At 32.4% G+C, this 20,547-nt stretch overlaps 6 protein-coding genes and 1 long non-coding RNA gene across 14 annotated transcripts; 4 read left to right on the top strand and 3 right to left on the bottom strand.

Moving 5' to 3' along the window:
- Positions 1-66: 66 nt before the first annotated feature.
- On the top strand, positions 67-2,278 carry LOC100650860. The gene is made up of 4 exons (XM_003400684.4): positions 67-467; positions 616-1,095; positions 1,164-1,836; positions 1,934-2,278. Exons 2-4 carry the CDS (start codon positions 630-632, stop codon positions 2,136-2,138), a joined length of 1,344 nt encoding a protein of 447 aa, XP_003400732.1. The 5' UTR covers positions 67-467; positions 616-629; the 3' UTR covers positions 2,139-2,278.
- Positions 2,279-2,320: 42 nt separating this feature from the next.
- On the bottom strand, positions 2,321-6,748 carry LOC100642705 (YEATS domain-containing protein 2). 3 transcript variants are annotated; one of them, XM_012316396.2, is made up of 6 exons: positions 6,703-6,748; positions 6,443-6,615; positions 5,842-6,132; positions 2,996-5,649; positions 2,840-2,913; positions 2,321-2,674 (listed from the first exon to the last, which is right to left on the bottom strand). In XM_012316396.2, the coding sequence occupies exons 3-6, from the start codon at positions 5,924-5,926 to the stop codon at positions 2,557-2,559; spliced, it is 2,931 nt and encodes a 976-aa protein (XP_012171786.1). In that variant the 5' UTR covers positions 5,927-6,132; positions 6,443-6,615; positions 6,703-6,748; the 3' UTR covers positions 2,321-2,556. The 3 variants fall into 3 exon arrangements, with proteins under 3 accessions (XP_012171786.1, XP_048267761.1, XP_012171784.1); XM_048411804.1 differs by having other exon boundaries at positions 6,328-6,512; positions 6,616-6,743; XM_012316394.3 differs by having other exon boundaries at positions 6,443-6,512; positions 6,616-6,743.
- Positions 6,749-6,761: 13 nt separating this feature from the next.
- LOC100651699 (OTU domain-containing protein 5-B) lies at positions 6,762-12,387 on the top strand. Of its 4 annotated transcripts, none has more exons than XM_012316399.3 (13): positions 6,764-6,908; positions 6,990-7,332; positions 7,440-7,532; positions 8,297-8,388; positions 8,528-8,661; positions 8,846-8,994; positions 9,075-9,230; positions 9,308-9,464; positions 9,539-9,750; positions 9,824-9,964; positions 10,038-10,193; positions 10,287-10,473; positions 11,104-12,200. In XM_012316399.3, exons 2-13 carry the CDS (start codon positions 7,195-7,197, stop codon positions 11,247-11,249), a joined length of 1,761 nt encoding a protein of 586 aa, XP_012171789.1. In that variant the 5' UTR covers positions 6,764-6,908; positions 6,990-7,194; the 3' UTR covers positions 11,250-12,200. The 4 variants fall into 4 exon arrangements, with proteins under 4 accessions (XP_012171790.1, XP_012171791.1, XP_012171789.1 ...); XM_003400849.4 differs by having other exon boundaries at positions 6,765-6,908; positions 9,845-9,964; XM_012316400.3 differs by lacking the exon at positions 10,038-10,193 and having other exon boundaries at positions 6,762-6,908; positions 11,104-12,387.
- Positions 12,388-12,534: 147 nt separating this feature from the next.
- LOC105666477 (serine/threonine-protein kinase Nek5) lies at positions 12,535-14,863 on the top strand. Of its 3 annotated transcripts, XR_007226273.1 has the most exons (8): positions 12,535-12,867; positions 12,924-13,014; positions 13,172-13,339; positions 13,447-13,607; positions 13,704-13,860; positions 13,954-14,216; positions 14,386-14,530; positions 14,609-14,863. XR_007226273.1 is itself a non-coding variant. In XM_020866696.2 (7 exons), the coding sequence occupies exons 1-7, from the start codon at positions 12,809-12,811 to the stop codon at positions 14,453-14,455; spliced, it is 969 nt and encodes a 322-aa protein (XP_020722355.1). In that variant the 5' UTR covers positions 12,535-12,808; the 3' UTR covers positions 14,456-14,863. The 3 variants fall into 3 exon arrangements, 2 of the variants coding, with proteins under 2 accessions (XP_020722355.1, XP_012171782.1); XM_020866696.2 differs by having other exon boundaries at positions 14,386-14,863; XM_012316392.3 differs by having other exon boundaries at positions 14,382-14,863.
- LOC100647874 (MAM and LDL-receptor class A domain-containing protein 1) lies at positions 14,863-18,394 on the top strand. Its single transcript, XM_012316393.3, has 10 exons — positions 14,863-15,263; positions 15,339-15,536; positions 15,602-15,959; positions 16,070-16,246; positions 16,303-16,729; positions 16,831-17,175; positions 17,241-17,462; positions 17,532-17,920; positions 17,985-18,150; positions 18,219-18,394. The coding sequence occupies exons 1-10, from the start codon at positions 14,863-14,865 to the stop codon at positions 18,257-18,259; spliced, it is 2,724 nt and encodes a 907-aa protein (XP_012171783.1). The 3' UTR covers positions 18,260-18,394.
- Positions 17,416-18,026, bottom strand: LOC125386276. The gene is made up of 3 exons (XR_007226275.1): positions 17,919-18,026; positions 17,608-17,840; positions 17,416-17,549 (listed from the first exon to the last, which is right to left on the bottom strand). It is a non-coding gene; the product is annotated as an uncharacterized LOC125386276 (long non-coding RNA).
- On the bottom strand, positions 18,356-20,240 carry LOC100651775 (rRNA methyltransferase 3, mitochondrial). The gene is made up of 4 exons (XM_003400692.4): positions 19,656-20,240; positions 19,316-19,554; positions 19,070-19,225; positions 18,356-18,975 (listed from the first exon to the last, which is right to left on the bottom strand). Exons 1-4 carry the CDS (start codon positions 19,961-19,963, stop codon positions 18,422-18,424), a joined length of 1,257 nt encoding a protein of 418 aa, XP_003400740.1. The 5' UTR covers positions 19,964-20,240; the 3' UTR covers positions 18,356-18,421.
- Positions 20,241-20,547: the final 307 nt, after the last annotated feature.

The raw sequence follows: 20,547 nt of genomic DNA, 5'->3' as shown, positions 1-20,547 counted from the left end.
GGCAAGAAAAGAAAAATGTAATCTTTATGATGTTTTGTATTTCTAAACAAAGCTTTCCCGATCTGTTTTTTCTGATGGAAACTTTTATTAAATTATATTAAATTACACTATTAATAGCTTAATAATATTTATATTTGAACATATAGCAGAAATTTTATTTAGGGAATTCTGATTTTCGTAACAACTGACTGATCAATTTCTCACATTGTTGGCAGTACTGAATTTAAGATTGGGGAGTGAGCAAGTTAGTAAACAATACAAATAATACTGTTGATTGAATTGCCCGGGCGTTTTTGTAAATATCTATATTCTTCTGTATTTATAAAATTTTATAGTTAGTATTGGAAATCAAAAGTAGCCAAATACTTGATTTGACTCTTCTATGGAAAATTAAAGATATTTCTTATTGTATTATATTTTGTTTTATCAAAAAGTATTTCTCTTTTGCATCTGATAATAAGCTTAAGGTAATTAATTCACAAAATAATATGTTAACCATATCTTCTATTGCTTATTCTTGTACTAGGTAGTTTCCAAATTATACAAATATTTTCCTTTCATGCAAAGTAAAAATGATCACTGTTTTCTAAATATTAACAATGAAATATCTTTTAGAAAAGGAGAGAGAAATGGCTGAGGAAGAAATCTGTGGATTTCTAGATGTCAAGTTTTGTGGTAACAAGTCCAAAGTTCATAAGGTAAAAAAGAGAACATTAGGCCCTTGGAAAGTTTGGAAAAGGCATTGGTGTTCCTTTCAAAAGCTAGGTTCTGAATTAGGAGTCAGAGTAAATCTTGATTATTGTATTGGCAATGATAATAGTTCATCATCAAATGACAAAGAGAATTTCATAGTAATACCATTGGATGCCATTATTTGCCGTACCCAATCTAGATCTAAGCAATTTGCTTTTGGTATATTTCCTATCAAAGATAGGAAACCATTGCTCTATTTAGCTGGTAATTCAGAGACAGAGTCACAGCGGTGGATGGCAAATATTAGACAGCTATTAAGACCTAGAAAGCTTAAATTTGCACCAGGATCTTATAAAATATCTATGGTTGACAATCCACATTCCAAAGCATCAGGGTTGACAGGTATTTAAATTATTATTCATAGAATGAATCTGTGCTTTTTGAAGTTTAATTACCAGAATTTTTTTCAGGACTATATGGTGATTTGATAACAAGCACACTAGGAGTAATAATAAAGGATATTCATTCTGGTGAAACATTAGAGAATTTTGAGTGGGATGAACTAAATCAGTTTCATTTGATCACGGCAGGACGACCAGACGATGTTAAATGTATTTGTGTGATTCATACATCAAAAAAATTCCGTGCTGGAATTGGTGAACTACATTTGTTTTGTTTAGAAGCTGGTAAATTGTTGCAAGATTTGGTAACTCAGGGCCGTGGTCCAAGACACAAGCAAACTAATGGACGACCTTTAAGCTTAAGTGAAGGTGATATTAGAGCAATATCCCATAATGAACGTTTGCGAAGTTATTCAGTAACAACTGGAAGAATGGAATTAAAAATATTATCTAAAAGAAGAGAATCTAACGAAAGATATGAAGAAATAAGCTATAGAATGTCTGGTAAAATAAATGAGGATGTTTATCAACCAGAACCATATGGCCATTATCATGTTAGAAGATACTCTGATATTTCTGCAACTTCTGGAATTTATGAAGAAATTCCAGATGAATCCGACATGAGTGCAGTAGCTGCTTCAAATTTTTATATGGAGAATCTCTTTTGTAATCGACTATCGGAAGAGCCACCACCTTTGCCTCCACGTCAGAGGTGCGCTTCGGAGTCCATGAAAGGAAGCAGGTTTGTATTCGTTCAGTTTTCCTTCATGCAATATTATGCTTGTTTAACATTACATTTATTTATATTATATATATATATATATATATATCTTTTTAAGGTTGCAAGATATTCGGGCTTCTGGACCTAGTAGTTTGCCTTTAACATCTCATAAAAACTCTGTACGGATCGAGAAAAATAATTTGGGATTCCAAAGAATAACGGATGAGTCTAATTACGTTCCCATGTCACCTCGATTAAAAGATATCACGTTAGTAGAAATGCAAGCGGCTCTACAAGAAAATGATTACGTTATTATGCGATAGACGGGACATCAATTGTGCAGTAAACAAATTCTCGTGAGAAATCTGTTGATATTTGCTACCTAATATTTGATCTCGCTTTTAAATTTTTTTTTAAATACATGTATACATGTTCGAAAGAAAATATAAAAGATAAGGCATGATTGAAGTTAATTCAATTATATGTAGATATAACAGTGAAGAGGTCAGAAACTAGTTTAAATTTTATTGAACCTACTGATTCGTACAAAATTTCATATACTTTATTCAAAATTATAAATTTGTACATGTGCGAGGCTTCCGTTATCGGAACTGTATTGGAGCACGTTGTTGCAGCAGACCTATGTTATTTAAGTGTTAAATACGGCAGAACTTTTTAAATTTCCTTAATATTAAATATTCCTTCAGTCATTAAATTCTCTAGATTTTATATTTTTCTAAGCTAATCTGTAGCCGTTAACCGATATTTTGAGCCTAATCCGTGATTTGTAAAAATATCAAATTCTTCACGACTTAGAAGGGCTCCACGTACATCGTCCAAAACGATCACCTTCGGATATCTATAAATAAAAGAAAAAAAAGACTATCACAATTCCGCGATAATAATATACATACATATATGTATGTAATAGGTATATTTGACATCTGCATCATAAAAAGTTGTGAATTTTATACGAAATATATGTATATATATACAAGTAGCCTGATTGAAAAAGTATATTTACCCATTATCACTGCATCTTTCCCAAGCTTTCGCCAAAGACATTCTGACTAAATCCTCTGCAAGGCATTCAACAGCCTAGCAAAATATAAAATATGTAGGAAATTTAATTTTTCACTGATTTTTAAATTATGTAAAAATATATATATGTAAAACATACCCGCATTATCATTCGACCAGCTGCGCCATGTACGACAGAGGGTACAATTTCTTCAGAAATTAGCTTAATACCAATTTCTCTGGCAGTTTCACAAATAAAATCATAAAACGGCACTACTTTCTTTTCAAGTTCCAATACTGTAATTTTCGTGTTTACAAATTCCTTATGCTCTTTTCTTTCTTTCAATCCTTTGCTTTCTAGTGCAACATCAGTATTTACAACATCAACCTCAATGTCCAATTCGTTGGATTGATGTAAATTAGAGTTAAGCAAATTATCATTCGATTGATTTGGATAAATTTGAAGCCACTTGCAGAAAGTATCAGGCTGTGTACATGTAGAAATGCTTTTGGCGATTGTGGAAACGGGTAAACTCTTCTGCTGTTTTATTGACCGAATACTCAAATTCGGACAAAGAGGCGTATAACCGTGCAATCTCGCCCAAATCATTATTTCCTTAGTGGTCCATAATTCTTCCTCCGTGAATGGCTTTTTCTTCATAAAATATCGTATCATCCTTGCTCGATTCCATTCACAGGCATTTCGCTTCGCTATACTATAGCTAAAGTATTCTTCTTCGCTCGTGCAGGCATAAGGATGTAGTCGTCTGTAATCGGAGTCGGAAGCATTTTGAGTTATCAAGGGCATTCTTCTAACAATGAATCGCAATAGGCCTTGAACGTTCAGAATATTTGCTATCTCAATTGTTCGGATAATTTCGTCGTAAAACTCCTTTTTACTTTGGAGCTTGTATTTATCCTTCCCTAAAGTGATTTTCTGACGTGATAACTTGAATTCCTTCAATTCTTGATTGTTCACTTTTAACACCTGTTCAGTAGTTGATTCTTTTTCAAAATTAAAAGAAAGATCATTTGGTGAATTTCTCCTCTCAGCTATCTTTAGTACTGGTACATTGGAATTTACATTTAAGAGAATACTTTTAGAAACTTGAAGCTTTAATCCTTGTTGCACCTTTGTTCCATTAGGATCTCGTTCTTGGATTTTAGTTTCTGTGCCTAAAGGTTTCTTCAACAAACTAATACCACGAGAAGTAGTTAAATTTATCCTCGATTTTGCTGAATCGTTATTACGGGCATAATCCATACCTGCAATATCTACAGGAATCGTTTTATTGTTCTGAAGAACTAAGACATGTCTATTTCCAGATGGTTCAAACAATGGAGGAATAGAAATTTTCAAAGGACGAAGGTTCGAGTGAACTCTGGAGCAACTTAGAGGAAGTACTTTCCGATTAACTTCATCTAACAAAGGTATGCTTGTGCTTGTTAATTCCTCTTGTACCTTTAAGTCTGTTAAATATCCATTTATTAAAAGTTCACTTGTTATTGTGTTATTAGTTTCAGTGACCTCCTCTCTATCTTCTTTCTGCTGATTATCTACTGTGACAATCTTATGTAAAAATGAATTAGTTAATGTTGTTGATGAATGGTCAATAGTTAAATTTCTTTCAGAATCATTTAAGTACTTGGAACCACAATAATCATGATCAAGTTCTATATAAAATAACAGTTTTTTCACATTTATTAAGTCTTCATTAATTTCTATATCTTCTGAGGGTTCTTCCTTAACTACCACTTCACTGCCCTTATCTGCTAATTCTAATGTTTTATTTATGCCGTTACTTATAAAATCAGACATGAGATTAGAATCTTTATCATTTTCTAGCTTCACATCGTAATTATGCTCATTCTCATTAAAATCTTCATCAATTACTTTACCCGTATTTCGTTTAGAATTTCGGGAGTCTGAATAGATCCATATATCGACAAGTGTCTCGGATCCTAAAGTTTGTAGACCAGTATAAGTACGGTCTAATTTCAAATAATGAATTATATCCATTGGCTTATTGAGAGCACTTTTAAAATGCAATTGTACTCTTAGCGGGAATTCACCCCAACCGCGTCTTGAAAGACAAAATGGTGCTGATGTAACTTCGACAACATCATTAGGTCTATAACTAGGATGTAAAAAGAATCGAACTTTGCTAACAAAATCATTAATATCAGGATTTTCTTTATTTCCTCTAACATACATGGTCCATTTGTGACTAGCAGCATCTTCTCTCCATTCTGGAGGAATCCATTTTGAAATGTTTCCAATAATTATACGTTTCCTCACTTTGTGCCTAATACCTCTCGATGGACATTGAGACTCTGGGACTCCACTTTTTGGTGGAATATATCGTGGAATTTTCTTTGGTCGTGGATCTTCGTCCGTTTCATTCCTTCTTTTCTCCAATCGATAATGTTCAGAAGCTTCTTCTATTTTTACAGCATCATCAGTGGTACTTGATGGGTATATCGAAATTGATTCTGATGTGGTAAAATAACTGTCTTTGTTAGATGTTGTTGACGTAGAAATAATTGAACTGTCGGATAACTTTGGTGATTTACCAATCAGCTGTTTTATTGCAGGATGAATTTGAGTTTGCTTTGCTTCTCCATTTTGTGAATTTTGACACTGTTTGCGATTATAAAAGTCAGCAACAATAACATAACGCAAAAGATGAAGGATTTTTGATGCTCTATGCAATCTTTCTTGTAACTCTAAAACTTCTTTCTCTTTTGTATTAATTTCCTGGGAAAATTCCCTTTCAATAATAGCAGTTATTTTTCTTGCTGTACTGCTTCGTGCTAAAATGAAATAACAATAAAAACGAATGCAAATAAATACAATTAATTCTGTATATTTTATTCATTGTACACATTCAATTTTTAGTAATGTTGTTACAAAAAGATAATTCTTAATATTAAAATAAATGGAGTATAAACAGGTTAGATACAATAGAAACATCGTATAAATTTGATAAAAAATTTCATATATACCATTTTCTTCGTAAATTCGTTGATGTTTTTCATCACTTGCATCGGATGGCCCGTAATCGGGATCTTGATCTTTTAAGGCACTCATTTACCATAGTTGTTTTCGAACGTATAATAATTAAATGGTAAGATATTTAAAACCTACTTTTTGTATTTTATATGTAATAAAAAAATCTGTTTTATCGTTAATATCAGTTTCTTCTTATAGTACTTGTAATTTAAATGACGACCATGTGCTTCTTTTAAACCACCCTTTGAACAGAGGGTTGCAATTCGAAGTGTTGATACAACTTTCTATAAACAAACGGTGGAGGTTATATTTTCCATGAAATATTTTATTTCAGTCAATGATGCTGATTATTTCGACAACAGAAAATTTATCGCACATTTGACAATAATTATCTTACATACATTATTACAAATCTAATATCATAGTGACAGATATATATATATATATATATATATATATATATATATGTATATACATACATCATAGTTTAGTTATATTGTCCATATGTTATCTCATGATACCGTTGAAATTTTCAAGAAAGCGTGACAACACATGTGAAGTATGTTATTAGTATTGTATTATATGTATACATACGTAAAGTTAGCTTAGTAACAACAGGTGTGCTTTGTAGTAAAAATATTCAATCAACTTTATTATTATTTCCCTAAAAGTGTAGCAAAGGAAATTCGTTAAATTTTATCAGTGTTTTCCATTTTGCCTATTGTATATAATAGAAATCTATCGAGAATGTCGCTTCAAACTTTTACCTGAAAAATTAATCCTATCAATTTCTACTTGACTGATCGAAGTATGTAACATTTGCTCATTAATATTAAAAATTCGAAAAAAAAAACCTGGAGTGTACTTAAGCAATATAGAGTTCGTGTTCTTTAAAACAACTGATAAATATCTAGCGTAGGGACTTTTATGGTCGGGTATAGGGGAAATACCACGCAACAGATTGGCAATAGGTAGCCTCGTAGTGTGTGCAAGTGTAGTCATGGCTGTCTGACAAAACATTCGAAATAACACGAATTAATGTAGTAGTTGGTTATTAAAGGTATCATGCTGTATTTCTTACAAAGCGCTATATTGTCCTGATTTAAATTCCGAAGAGTTAATTAGTGACATATTACTAAAGGATCAATTCGCATCCACGTACGTCGAGGTGTACTTGGTAGATCATCGTTGGGAATAATAATAAATAAGTGGATAGAGCAATTGTGGATCAGGAAGGAAGTTACGGGGTTGAAGGCGCGGTGAGCGTAAGCCTGCGAGGTTCTCTTCTGAAATCTTGTTAAAACGAGCGTCGCGTCTGAACGACCACCGACGATCGATTACGCAAGATGACCATTCTGTCGAAGAAGAAGACGAACGCCTCGAAAGATAGACGAGAAGGAGGCAGCACTTCCGAAGTCGATGTTCACGGAGTGCAAAACGAGCATACCTCCGGATCCATCACACTGCCTAATAGCCCATATCAGGTGAATGAATAATCTCTTCATTGCAGCTATACTACTTACACAAATACTTCTAGTTGCAAGTAGTTGCAAGAGCGAATCTTAAAACGACCTTTTGCGAACCGTGACAGGTACGTGCAGCGAACGGTTTCGCAGTCGATCTACACGGGGTTCAAACTGATCACGGATCTGGTTCTATCGTTCTTACAGGGAGCTCGTATGAGGTAGAAAACATAAAAGCTAATTTTTTTTTTAACCCCCAATTCCCATAGGTCACATTATGAGAAAATATTGGAAATATTTCATCAGTTGTTCATTTCTATCTCTATTGATCTCTATTGATCTTACATGTTTTACGAGTCTACTTTGAGATACATGTAAAATATATTTTACTTTACTTTTTTATTTTTATTATAAATTACACATTTTTTGTTGGTGTATACATTTCATTATTTTAGTAAACAAAAAAAATATATGTTATAATTTGGATATGAGTACTATATTAGTATAGAATATATTCACATATTTCAGATGCACATAAAATCTCAAATGATAGCAAACAAATCAAATAACACAAAAAACATACTTTTGTTCAAGATACTGTTAAAAATGAATGAAACCAAAATTCTGTCAACAATGTTATGAATTAATATATCGGAATAGATACTAAACTGACTATTAGACTTACTAGACTTGCTAGAATGCATTAGAACCTATAAACTATTGATTTGCTTATGTTATAGAACAAATAAGAAGTATTTATAGGTGCCTATGGGAATTAAGGAATTAACATTACATTAGGTATTTTTCTTTCCTTTTTTAGTATTAAATTTTTATATAAATACCCTTAATTTCAAATCTATCCTTTTTTTATGGAATATCATTTGTCATTTGCTATGTATATAATAACTCCCTATAATTAATAAAAATATATTATAATGTATTCAACACTTATATATGTGTTCTATTATATGTTCTTCTATTAAAGTCAAGTGTAGATCGTCGAGAAGATAAACATTTTGAAGAAGGAAGTGGTCCCAGTCATGGTAAACGCCACAGACAACGAGCAAGTCCACATAGGTACTGTATGAAAGACCAAAGAATTCCCAAATTTGTTTTATATCATTGTATTATCTATCATTTTAGATATATTCAGTCTGGTATATTGTATTCAGAAATTTATGTTTTGTTTATTTTATGTTGAGTGTTTATTTTACAGTGGTTGTATTGGAAGAAATTCACGTTCAAAACGTGATAGAGAAAGAGATAGGGGTCGTGAAAGAGACAGGGAGAGAGAAAGAGAACGTGAAAGACAAGCTACACCTCCCACTGCATCTAGCAGTGGATTACAAGGTTCATATTTGTAATGCTTCTTCTATGCATACATATATTAAATTTATCACTTAATATTAGAACAAGCATAGATCAACTTAAATTATATTGAAAAAAGACATTTTTCTTTGATATTACAATTTTTTATATAAAATAAGAAAATATTTCTTAGAAAAATAAATAATAAATAATACACTTTACTTAGCTACGGATGGTAGTGTCATAGCCAATAATCGAATGGCTATTGTTGGGGCTGCTGCAAATATAGAACATGAATTAGCTAATGGATATAATAGCGGCGATGAATATACTGGCAGAACTGGAAATAATCTCACACTGGCTGAATGGCAAGAGGTTAGTTATGAAATGATAGATAATTATGACAATGGATAATTTTCATTATCAAATTTTTTGATTATATTTTTTTTTTACAGCGAGATAGATGGTTTGAGAAACGAATGCGAAAAATGGGATTTATCGTCAAAAAGATGGGTGAGGATGGAGCATGTCTATTTAGAGCTGTTGCAGATCAAGTTTATGGTGATCAAGAAATGCATGGTGTAGTTCGGAAGCATTGCATGGATTATATTGTAAGTATTAAACACAAAAATGATAGAAATCCATTATTTAAAAATAAATTTATTAATTATATGGTGTAATTTTCCAGGCTTCCAATCAAGAATTTTTTTCTCATTTTGTAGCGGAAGATTTTAGCACATATGTAGATAGAAAACGACAAGAATATGTACATGGAAATCATATAGAAATGCAAGCAATGTCTGAAATGTATAATCGTAGCATTCAGTTATATTGCTACAGTACTGGTGCGTGTCAATATGCGCTTTGGTAAAGTTAATCTTTTTGTGCTTTTAATATTACCTTTCGTAATTCTACACAGAACCAATTAATATTTTCCATACGATGGTCGAAAGTGATAATGAACCGATACGATTGTCTTATCAACGTGGTAGCCATTATAATAGCATAGTAGACCCATATAAAGCTACAATTGGTGTTGGTCTTGGCTTACCTTCATACAATCCTGGTGCGGCGGATCGACAACTTATATCAGATGCAGTTCGTCAAAGCGAAGAATTACACATTGAGCAGGTGGAGAATTACTATAGTTAATTGTTATATTTAATATCGTTTTAAACATTAAACTTCTACAATAAATGAAAAGAACAATTATTTTTGTGCACAGACGATGCTAGAAGATAAAATAAAAGCAACTGACTGGGAAGCAACAAACGAAGCCATAGAAGAACAAGTTGCCAGGGAAAGTTATTTGCAATGGTTAAGGGATAATGAAATGCGAAAAGCTGTAAGTTCCATGCAATTTTTATCTATTATTTTAAACGAGTAATACTAAAAAATTGTTTCGTGATTCAATAAAGAGATCAGCGAGTAGCAGCAGTACAAGTACGGTAACAAGTGCGCAACACAGTCATGCGCATTTTCACCCTCATGGAGGTCGTGGTCAACAACGAAGTCACACTTCTTCTCCGACCACGACTCAAACTAGCCAAGATAATTTGCGTAATTCTCCAAAAGTCCGTTTCTAGTTATTAATGTTACTAAGACGATGTAGCCTATATATATTATGTTGTATATTATGTTTTGTATGTTTTAATTTATAATTTCAGGTAAATGATTCGGTAAGATACAATAAAAGGTCTCCGCAACACCAGTCAACACAAGGATCTACCATGTCTCACCTTGCCTCAGATTTTGAATCTAAAATCTCTCAGGAACCTGTACCAGGTAGTAGTAAAGAGGCTCATGCTTCACCGGATATCTCGTTATTCAATCGTCTTCCTCCCGAAGTATTTGGTAAGTCAAGTATTAGTGATTAAATTAAATGTCAATAACTAAGTTACCTTATGATATATAACTATAATATAGGTACAGGATGTTCCATTATATATTTCACGAGGGATTAAAGCTATATTTTAACAAAAGTTGTTTGATTTAAAGCAGGATATCATATGATGCAAATCATTTGCAGGTCAAGTAATGGGGGAGATTTTAAGTGGGAGGTGAACTTTATTGTTTTAAATGGAATCATACATTTTTTAATATATTAGTCAGCATTTCATAGATGCATTGTCATTGGATTTGTCAAAATAAAGTTAAAATATTTAAATAATCAACATAAATAGATTAATACTTTCTTATAGGGAATGTATAGATGGATTGATTGTTTTATTAAAAAATGTATGGTTCCATTAAAAAAAATGAAGTTGGCCTTAAAATCTCGCCTACTACTTAATCTGCAAAAAAATTATTTGCACCATATGATGTTTCCCTCTTACCAAACAACTTCTATTAAAACTTTTTTGGTTATGTTAATCCCTCGTGAGATATGTTTTCAGTTAAATGAAACACTATATAATTAATTTTAAATATTTTGATCAAGAAGAATAATTTTTGCTATGCAAAAATATGTTCGTAATTTACTAGGTTTGACTGATTGGGAAGACAGTGACATACTCTCGCAAGTTTTGGCTACATCACAGCAGGAATATTTAGACAGCTTGAAACAATCACGGAGTTCTGCCTCTTCTGGAAATGATACTAACAATATACTAGATTCCAGTAATAGTTAATTTTTAAAATCGTTATTGATAAAGTTCAAAAGAATACTGAAGCAAAAGTATATGCATTTGTATGCAGCGTTTTTCATAGGATGTGATATATCCGAAAAATAAGATAGTTCTAAATCAAAAAAATGAAGCAATTCTTAGTGTTATCACATGGTCATTAGTCACTAAGAGACAGTTATGTTGAATGCATGCCTAATAAACTTAATTACCGGCTGCAAATCGTATCGCATTGATTTCTGCTAAAGTCATTACGTATTTCAAATCAGATTCGAGTTCCAAAGAAGTGGTTGGATTATAACTTTACCAAATATTAGCACAAGTGTTTAAGTGTTTAAGTTTATTCAGGATGCATCTGCTTTTCTCCATTAATAACAAGAAATTTAATCAACAAAGAAATGATCACGTAAAAGCATCAAGAATTGTTTTCTTCAGTTAAAACGTCTTTGGTTTGACGTATGAGTTTGATAATGCATCTTATGGGATACTCTGTACATACTGCAGTATCATCTAATTCTGCATTGCACTAGGGTATAAGGTGGTTTGCTTTTTTCATTGGAAATAAATGTTTGGTGAGCATCGTTCAATTCAAGAATTGTTAATGTGTGCACGAGTGCTCTAAAACAGAGTACATACATCGCGTTAACGTGCACACTTTTTGAAAAATTAGAGTAGCCATATTGTTTTGCCAGCAGTGTTTCACCTTATGGACAGGAACTTTTTTACGATCAAGTCTTAAAAAATAACCCTTTTTTGTCGTTGTCCATCTATATTAAATTGTCTGCGTGTTCTTGAATGCAGCATTTACTATTGTGAATTATGCAATTCAATCAGGTCAACTGCGTCACTACATCCTTTTTTGTGGTATGATATAATACATCTAAACGCTTTAGGAAAAAAAATCTTTATTGCGTTATTTGTAAAAAAAGAAGAATAAAACTACTACATGTAATTTAATGCCCGAATTTTCCCTACCTTTGCATATGTGCTTTCGTTAATACATATGTATAGAGAATGTTTGCTAACGAATCTTAGAGACTTTAAATAGTATTAAAACAATACTTTATAAATTGTGAGCAAACAAGAATGCGTTTTTGTAAACACTTTTTATGAATAATAATAAATCCACAATCTATGCACATCATATGCATATTCTCGAAATATAATTAGATTTCATTTGTGCATTCCAAATTATAAGCACAAATGAAGAAACAACGAATTCCTTATGATTTTCATACGATGTTATTTGTTAATTTGTAATAGGACGCTATTAAATACGAAACTAATCAAGTCAAAAAATTATTGTATTTTTTTTTGTAAAAAAATAGTTTTTAAAAAGTAAATGTATTTAATTAATTATTATATTTAATTATATTATTCAATTTCAAATATTTGATTGGAAATAGACATTTCCGATATACTAGAAAAAAATTCAAACTTTATCGGACTAACTGTTTATATTGATCTACCATAACAAATCGATTGATGTTTAGTACTCCTAGCTAAATTAATTTTGTGAATTAATAATTCGATTTTATTTGCGTTTTTTATCATTTTTGTTAAAAATGTCCATGCATATAAATGATTATATATTCGAAACATTGTTAGGACAGGGGTCTTTCGGGTATGTATTCGTGCTAAATTAAATTTTCCTATTTCCTCATCGTCTATTGTTTCTAGATCAGTTTACTTAGTACGACGAAAGAAAGACTCTAAACCATTTGTAGTTAAAGAACAAATTCTCGATAATGTAAACGCACTACCTTTTAAGGTGAGGAAATTTCTTAATTGAAATAGGCCAAATTAATTGTTGTGTCACAATATCAAGGAGATGTACCTATTAATTAACTTTTTTTGTAAATAAAAGATTGTCTCTATGCTTAATTTTATATACTATAACTAATTGCATGCATATTTAATGTGCTCAGAACATATCAGAAGAAGTGAAATGTTTGCACACTTTGAGACATACTAATATAGTTGCTTACTATGGAGCTTGGATAGAGGACAATCACAGTTACATTCTTATGGAATATGCAACGCGAGGCACTTTGAAAGATTTATTAGAAAACAACGAGACACCACTTAAAGAGGAAGTAAGAATTTGGGAAACATTACATCTCATTATTTTTCGTCTACGATATTTTAAAAGTTTGATATAATATGAATATGTTAATACTAATGAATACATATGTTAATTTAGGATGCGCTGTATTTATTCTCCCAAGTCGTTCTTGGAGTTCACCACATCCATTTCAAAAAGATTCTTCACCGTGATTTGAAACCGGAAAACATCATGCTAACCGGAAGTCGCGGTGACATCGTAAAGATCGGAGATTTCGGTGTTTCGAAAAATTTTAAAGAGTATCATTCATTGTGAAAAAGTTACTTTATAAAATATTAATAGTTTATGTTCAATATTTTTATATAATTTTATGGAGTATTATTATTATTGTACAGATTAACGAAACCATCAATTGTATGTCGCGCTGGATCATTTTGTTACATGGCTCCAGAAATGCTAACAGACCAATCTTATGATTTTAAGTGCGATATATGGAGCATGGGCGTCATTCTCTATGAAATGGTTTCAAAAAGACATCCTTTTCCCGCTATGGTAAAGTTAGATTAATTTAATCCGGATTTTAGTTAATGTAATTTTTGACTTTGTTCTATTTTCTATATGTATAGTACGTATCCCAATTTTCAGAGTCTGACAGAAATCACAAAAATGGTTTGCGAAGAAAGACCACGACCTCTTCCCAGAGGGACATCATCGTCTGTTGTTAGCTTGATATCAAAAATGTTGAGAAAAGACCCATTTTGCCGGCCGAAAATAGATCAATTGATTCTCTGTCCTTACCTTGTATCTTTCATTATTCGGATATATTTAAATTTAGGACGAGTTATGAGTATTACTAACAAGAATAATGGAAATTTTAATCCGGAAATATTTCTGAAATTTTTAAAATCGTAAGTAACGTTTAAAAATTAGACACTAAAAGTTATATATTTAAATATAGATTTTCTTGATAGAACAGTCACTTTTTATATTTGTATTCATATAATTATTATATAGTTCTGTACATAACATTATAGTATAATGTACTTTATAATAATTACTGGTAATTATCGTAGGTAGTCAGTTTAATGAAATTGTACAGGGAACGGTTATCGAACTCGGGCTCTCTGTACTAGGATCAAAAGCGTAACGACAGGAAGCGAAGGCCGGAACTGCGGAATGTTCGTTTTATTTCATCACGTGCATACCTTTTGAAAACCGTTCAGTTCGTATTTAGTTTAGTTATCATTCTTCTGCGTGTATAAACGTCGCAATAACTGTATTACTAACTTCTGTTTATCAGGAAACCGTGTTGGAAGTTGAGTGTTAGCTTCTTGCTATGCAATTTAAAGTGTAAAATTTCCTATTTTCGTATTTAAAATACTTTAAATTCCAGAAAAATTTATAATAAAATACATAAGATAGAAAAAGATCCTCAGTTGTTTCCACGATGAAACATGTGATTGTGTATCTGCTTAACATTCTTTATATAATACTTCAATATTAAGATCTTCTTATTTTTTTCATGAAATAAAAATTGTCTAAAATATTAAGAAAATGTGGCTGATTTTATTAATATGTAATTGCCTTTACTGGTTAACATGTGCTTCATGGATTCCTTTAAATCCGATGCTCGGAGAACAAATAGATCTCGTCGGCGGCGAAAACGAAAGTTTCATTCCCAATTGGACCAAAAGTATGGAAAATGACGAGACGAAGGATGTCTTTGATACTTTTGTCACCAATGATGCTTTCAACTCGACGCAATTTCCATTCAATTCTATTGATCGAGATCATGATCTTATAGACGAAGTAGAACATATCGAACCTAGGCATTGGCCGGTTAGACCAGATATTCTATATACTCGGACAATTATTCCTCCAACCACAGAGATGCCGTTGCCACAAAAGCCACTTAATCCGCCTACTCTTGCTCAAAGAAATTCATCAACGCAGAGGTAAGAAATTTATAAATATAAAAAAAATTGACCTGTTAAAGTTCAATCACTTCAAAATGTATCTTTCATTTTAAGGTATCCACCAATCACACCACCACTATCTACAGCATCAATAGATGAAGTTTTTTGTGACTTTGGAACATTTCCAGCACAGACACTTTGTGAATGGCAAAATGGTGAAAGTGTAATAAACTGGGTAGCTGGAACTGGTATGGGTACCAATTGGATGGGTGGTCCCCCAAGTGATTATACCACTGGTACTATGGAAGGAGGGTATGCTTCAATATACATATTTATTTCCAATTCTATGTATGTATAGTAACTCAAATTTGAATTAGATATGCCTTCCTTGAAACATCACAACTGTCACAAAAGGATGGTAAAACAAAAACTCTAGGAGGACTGTTGCATAGTGCTCAACTAGGAAGTACAGGAGTTGTTGGAACTTGTATTATGTTTAAGTATAGCATGGATGGCCTCAGCGTCGCCGGTTTGAGAGTTCTACTTCATGTAGGTGTAGATGAATATTCTATTAAGAAAGAACAAACTGAAGAAATCACTCCAGAAAATGCGACTATACCGTCTTGCAAGCCACTGGAAATTTTTGACGAACGTGTCATTTGGAATGCTCAGTATTATACCCTGGGTGTTTGGCAGCAAACTCAATTGCTATACACGTATCCTGAGCTACATTCGGTAATTGGATAACTTTCTCCCCGAATTAATATTTTCCTTGAGAAAAGTATCATGGTTTCGATATTAAGAACATTATGATTATCATATAGAAACGTCGTATTTATTTTTAGTTGATCATCGAAGGAATTCCTGTGGATTCTACCGATCCAGCCCGTCTATATAGAGGCTACATAGCCATAGACGACATAGATTTACAACCAGGTACTTCATGTATCGGTTTCTGCAATTTTGCTGGTGGATTTTGTGATTGGGCTAATGACGCGGAGGATGATTTCGATTGGACAATTGTAAGTTTATTATCAATTTCACTATTACGCTATAATATATATAAATACGTGTATAGAGTCGTGGAAGTGGGAATCCCACAACTGGACCAGCAATGGATAGTTCGACAGATCAATCAACAGCTGGGGGATATGCGTATATAGATTCTTCCTTTCCTCGTCGACCAGGAGACAGAGCCAGACTCGTTAGCACCAGCTTCCCCGCATCAAGTGCCGATACACCTATGTGTATGCACTTTTGGTTCCACATGTTTGGCTCTGGCATCGGTTCTTTAAAACTGTTCATTCGTCATTTTCGTAGTTTGGATGCACCTCTCCGAGAAATTTGGAGTCTGAACGGAAACGCTGGAAATACGTGGTTCGTTGCTCAAATTACAATTAGCTCTCTGGATGATTTTCAACTCCTTTTCGAAGCATCTGTAGGTAACACTGAGATGGGAGATATTGCCATTGACGACATCTCTTTTACACAAGGTGCTTGTCCAGGTAAAGATTCATAAAAAATAATTAATACATACAGAGATCTAATTGAAAACGAGTTAGTGATCACTGTTGGTTTTCGAATATTCATTCATGTACACTTACAGCTTTACCTCAAGTTGCCGTACCTACACCACGAGACTGCACCTTCGAAGTCGACGAATGTGACTGGATCAATTCTCGAGATCCTGATCGAGTGGAATGGGAAAGAGTATCTATACAAGTGCTGAATCCCAGGAACCAACGAAAATCGTACAGCAATGGATATACAGTTAATCGAAGAAATGAGTATTTCCTTAATTTGGGACGTCCAAGAGGAGGACCTCGATCATCCGGAGGCGGAACAGCGCAACTTGTTAGTCGGGAAATGAAAGGCAGTGACGAGCCATTATGTGTTACCTTCTGGTACTTTATGTTTGAGTCTTTCATTGATTCTATTGGACCAAGCTTAGGTAGATATTTTATATCTTTTCTTTAATTATTCTAATGTGCCTATAATAATGATGCAAATTCAAAGGTGTACTCCGTGTATTTATACAAACAACAGAAGAATCATCAACTGAATCAAGATCAATCTGGCAACTGTATAGTAACCAAGGACCCACATGGAGGTATGCACAAATCAATATAAACGAAAGGAAGAACTTCAACGTAGTTTTCGAGGGTACTTGGGGTCCCAATCGTGCTAGTGGCAGCATTGGCATTGACGATATTGCTTTCTATACTGGCAATTGTTCTGGTAAGCTTTTAATAAATCCTGTTTTTCCTAATTCTACCTCGAACTAATTATGTTATTACTGGTTTGTAGTGAAACCACCTGGTGCATCTGTGAGACCAGAAGATTGTAGCTTTGAGAAAGGGTTATGTGGTTGGGAAAATATTACCTCTTCTGAAAACGAGCGTACAGTCACTTGGCAACGTGCGTTTCTTGCCCATCGTCCAGCTCAGCTATTGGATAAAACTTTTGGGGCAACCGGAGACTTTGTTTTCTTTGATATTTTTACTATAAATAAACAATCCACAGATGTACGTTTACGATCTCCAATAATTCAAACATCACCCGACGAAGAATCGGTTTGTTTCACTTTTTGGTTTGCTGCCTTTGGTGTTGAGGAATCTACAACGTTGCAAGTTATTAAAATGAATACCGACGAAGAAGCAATCAACGATGAAGAGAATGACGGAAAACAACAACCTGTAGGTATTCATAATTCTTTGAGATTTAGGATATCCTAAAAAATCAATATTTTATTTGTTTCAGTTATGGTCATTAACAGCGAAAGGATTTAACAATCCTAGACCTGTATGGACTGCAGCACAGGTAACAATAGATGCACGTGCATCTTATCGCCTCATCTTAAGAGGAAGTGCTAGTAACGGAGGTTTTGCGATCGACGACATAAAGTTTCAACCTCAAAGTTGTACAAGTAAGATTCTTTTTATCAAATGAGTAAAATAGATAGATATACCATACTTTGATATTCTAATTTTGTAGTTCGACCAGCTGCTGCTCAACCCGTTAATAATGGAAATTAAGCTATTAGAACTCATTATGATCTATATTACATTGTTTTTATTTCATCTTTTATAAAATTTATATGACGTAAGCCTCTGTAAATAATAAATGCACAATTCATTCAGAAATAAAAGCCAAGGATTTATTTATATAAATGTGTAACATCTATCAAAAAATCTGTATCAGAGGAGGCTCTTTTTCTTGAAAAATTGTCTCTTAATTTCAAAGATAACAACACCAAGTGCTACAGCCGCATTCAAACTATCCACTCCTTTTACTAAAGGTATATTGATACGAATACAGTTTTTTTCTTTCAAGAATTTATAGGAATTAAAATTCAAACCTTCAGTTTCTCCACTTACAATAATTACAGATTCTTTTTTTGTATAATCTACAGAATAGTATGGAAGAATAGGTAATTTTAACATGAGATCTCTCATCAGGTGTTTATTTTTTGGTACCACATCTTCTTCTGATTGCTTGTTAGTATCCACAATAAGTTTTGACTTCAAATCTTCTGGATCAATATCAAATATTTGCAAACTTGTTTGAAGTATTTCAGTTGAATAATTATGCAAAAACTGATCACCAAAAGTGCTATCTGCTACAAAAATGTTACTGTCTTCACTAATTAGCAATGGAATCTCATCCCATGTTGGAAATGCATGAATAGGTAGTTGGAAATGTGTACCAGCTGCACTTCTGAGAACTTTTGGGTCCCACAAATCTACACATCCTGAAGATATTGAATCTTAATTTAATGATTATTTCTTTATTTAAAAAATTATTAATGTCATTTATATATATGTCATAAATTCATGGTCTAATACCTTTCATTATGATTAATTTTTCGCAGCCTACTGCTGCAGCAGCTCTCATAATAGATCCTAAATTCCCTGGTTCTCTTATATTATCGCAAACAATTGTAAGTGGTAATGCATTATCAACTGGTTCATTCTTATGTACATTTGGAGTTTTAAAAATTCCTACATTACAAAAAAAATATAGACAAAATCATAAAAGTATTAAACTTCTTAATACAAAAGATGCATATTTAAAATATACAATATTATTACCTAACAAGCCAGGAGAAGTGGTTAAAGCAGACCACAACTGTATTGTAGTATATGGAACTTTGTATAATTTAACTTCATTGGGAAGTTTTAATGCAGCTATGTCGGATGAATCATTGAAAATTATTGAATGCGGTATTGCACCCGATTTTATAGCATCTATGATTAGTCTTTTTCCTTCTAGAACTATCTCATCATTTTTTTCCCTCCTCTTTCGTGACTTTAAATTACTCATCAAAGATCTATAAGCATAAAAATTCTCAAATAATTCTTTTTATTTTATACATATAACTTTGAGGTTTTCTATTTAAGATTATAATAAAATCAAAAATAAGCAACTTACGATACAATTTTTTCATTTTCTTTAATTTTTGTAAATAAATTCTTTTTCACAGCGTTTTCAGTTTTTTCACTGTTTTTTTCTTGGATGGGTTTCTTTTTACTCGATTTTCTCGCGGAAATCCTTTCTTGGCGAATGCGCGGCTGAGTAGTATCTTCACTTTCGAAAAGTTCATCTTCGTTAACAATTGCAATCGGTCTTCGACTAACCCATCTTACATACGTCCGTATTATACACAAATTAACTGTCTTTAATTGCTTAGCATATCGAATTGGTTGAATAGTATTACGTACAATATTTAGAAATACCATCGTTACCCACGTTTTAATACAAAATATTTATTTGTATTACTTATAACCTTTTTCTAAACATTGCATAGTTCTTTATTAATTGTGCAGAGCACCGAACACGTATATTTTGATGAAAACATTTCTCTAAAATATTATATTATTTACACAAATTAACTTAATAATTAACTTAGAAAAATGTACACGCATGTTTTATTCAAAGAGTTTAAAAATAGCAATAACGTGAGTTAGAAAGTTCGGGACCTTATGAGACTCGTTAAAATTCTGCTATAAAAATTTAAACTACTAGATGTCGACACGTGTCAATGAAACATTGTTCTGTGCTTTGAAATTTATAAATGTTGCGGTTACCGAATAATTATTAATTTGTGTCATTCACAATTGATAAAATTATTGTGCAACACTGCAATAAAATTATAAAAGTCGTTTCTAAATGTTTTAAGAATTGTCCTCTATTTATCCGCTAATTGATTCAAATCATATAAAATATTTAAGTGAAATATTTCCGCCAAAAAATATCAATTTTTGTTCGTAAATTTTTTACTAAAATTTATTTCTATGATGATTAAATAATTGAATAGAATAAG

This window comes from Bombus terrestris, chromosome 14, assembly GCF_910591885.1.
Source record: "Bombus terrestris chromosome 14, iyBomTerr1.2, whole genome shotgun sequence".
NCBI classification, from domain to species: Eukaryota; Metazoa; Arthropoda; class Insecta; order Hymenoptera; family Apidae; genus Bombus; species Bombus terrestris.
Note: the sequence above shows the minus strand (reverse complement) of the source record. Positions and strands in the feature narration are given on the sequence as shown.

Bases quoted from the DNA above. Each gene is read 5' to 3' on its own strand.
- LOC100651699 (XM_012316399.3), top strand. From the start codon at position 7,195: ATGACCATTCTGTCGAAGAAGAAGACGAACGCCTCGAAAGATAGACGA. The intron at 9,751-9,823 runs GTGGAGAATTAC...ATAAATGAAAAG, and splicing joins AAGAATTACACATTGAGCAG to AACAATTATTTTTGTGCACA. The intron at 10,194-10,286 runs GTCCGTTTCTAG...TTATAATTTCAG, and splicing joins ATTTGCGTAATTCTCCAAAA to GTAAATGATTCGGTAAGATA.
- LOC100642705 (XM_012316396.2), bottom strand. From the start codon at position 5,926: ATGAGTGCCTTAAAAGATCAAGATCCCGATTACGGGCCATCCGATGCA. The intron at 5,650-5,841 runs GTATATATGAAA...ATTTCATTTTAG, and splicing joins ACGAATTTACGAAGAAAATG to CACGAAGCAGTACAGCAAGA. The intron at 2,914-2,995 runs GTATGTTTTACA...ATATTTTGCTAG, and splicing joins CTGGTCGAATGATAATGCGG to GCTGTTGAATGCCTTGCAGA.
- LOC100650860 (XM_003400684.4), top strand. From the start codon at position 630: ATGGCTGAGGAAGAAATCTGTGGATTTCTAGATGTCAAGTTTTGTGGT. The intron at 1,096-1,163 runs GTATTTAAATTA...AATTTTTTTCAG, and splicing joins CAAAGCATCAGGGTTGACAG to GACTATATGGTGATTTGATA. The intron at 1,837-1,933 runs GTTTGTATTCGT...TATCTTTTTAAG, and splicing joins GAGTCCATGAAAGGAAGCAG to GTTGCAAGATATTCGGGCTT.
- LOC105666477 (XM_020866696.2), top strand. From the start codon at position 12,809: ATGTCCATGCATATAAATGATTATATATTCGAAACATTGTTAGGACAG. The intron at 13,015-13,171 runs GTGAGGAAATTT...TAATGTGCTCAG, and splicing joins TAAACGCACTACCTTTTAAG to AACATATCAGAAGAAGTGAA. The intron at 13,340-13,446 runs GTAAGAATTTGG...ATGTTAATTTAG, and splicing joins AGACACCACTTAAAGAGGAA to GATGCGCTGTATTTATTCTC.
- LOC100647874 (XM_012316393.3), top strand. From the start codon at position 14,863: ATGTGGCTGATTTTATTAATATGTAATTGCCTTTACTGGTTAACATGT. The intron at 15,537-15,601 runs GTATGCTTCAAT...AATTTGAATTAG, and splicing joins ACTGGTACTATGGAAGGAGG to ATATGCCTTCCTTGAAACAT. The intron at 17,921-17,984 runs GTAGGTATTCAT...TATTTGTTTCAG, and splicing joins ATGACGGAAAACAACAACCT to TTATGGTCATTAACAGCGAA.
- LOC100651775 (XM_003400692.4), bottom strand. From the start codon at position 19,963: ATGGTATTTCTAAATATTGTACGTAATACTATTCAACCAATTCGATAT. The intron at 19,555-19,655 runs GTAAGTTGCTTA...TTATGCTTATAG, and splicing joins GAAAATGAAAAAATTGTATC to ATCTTTGATGAGTAATTTAA. The intron at 18,976-19,069 runs GTATTAGACCAT...CAATATCTTCAG, and splicing joins AAAATTAATCATAATGAAAG to GATGTGTAGATTTGTGGGAC.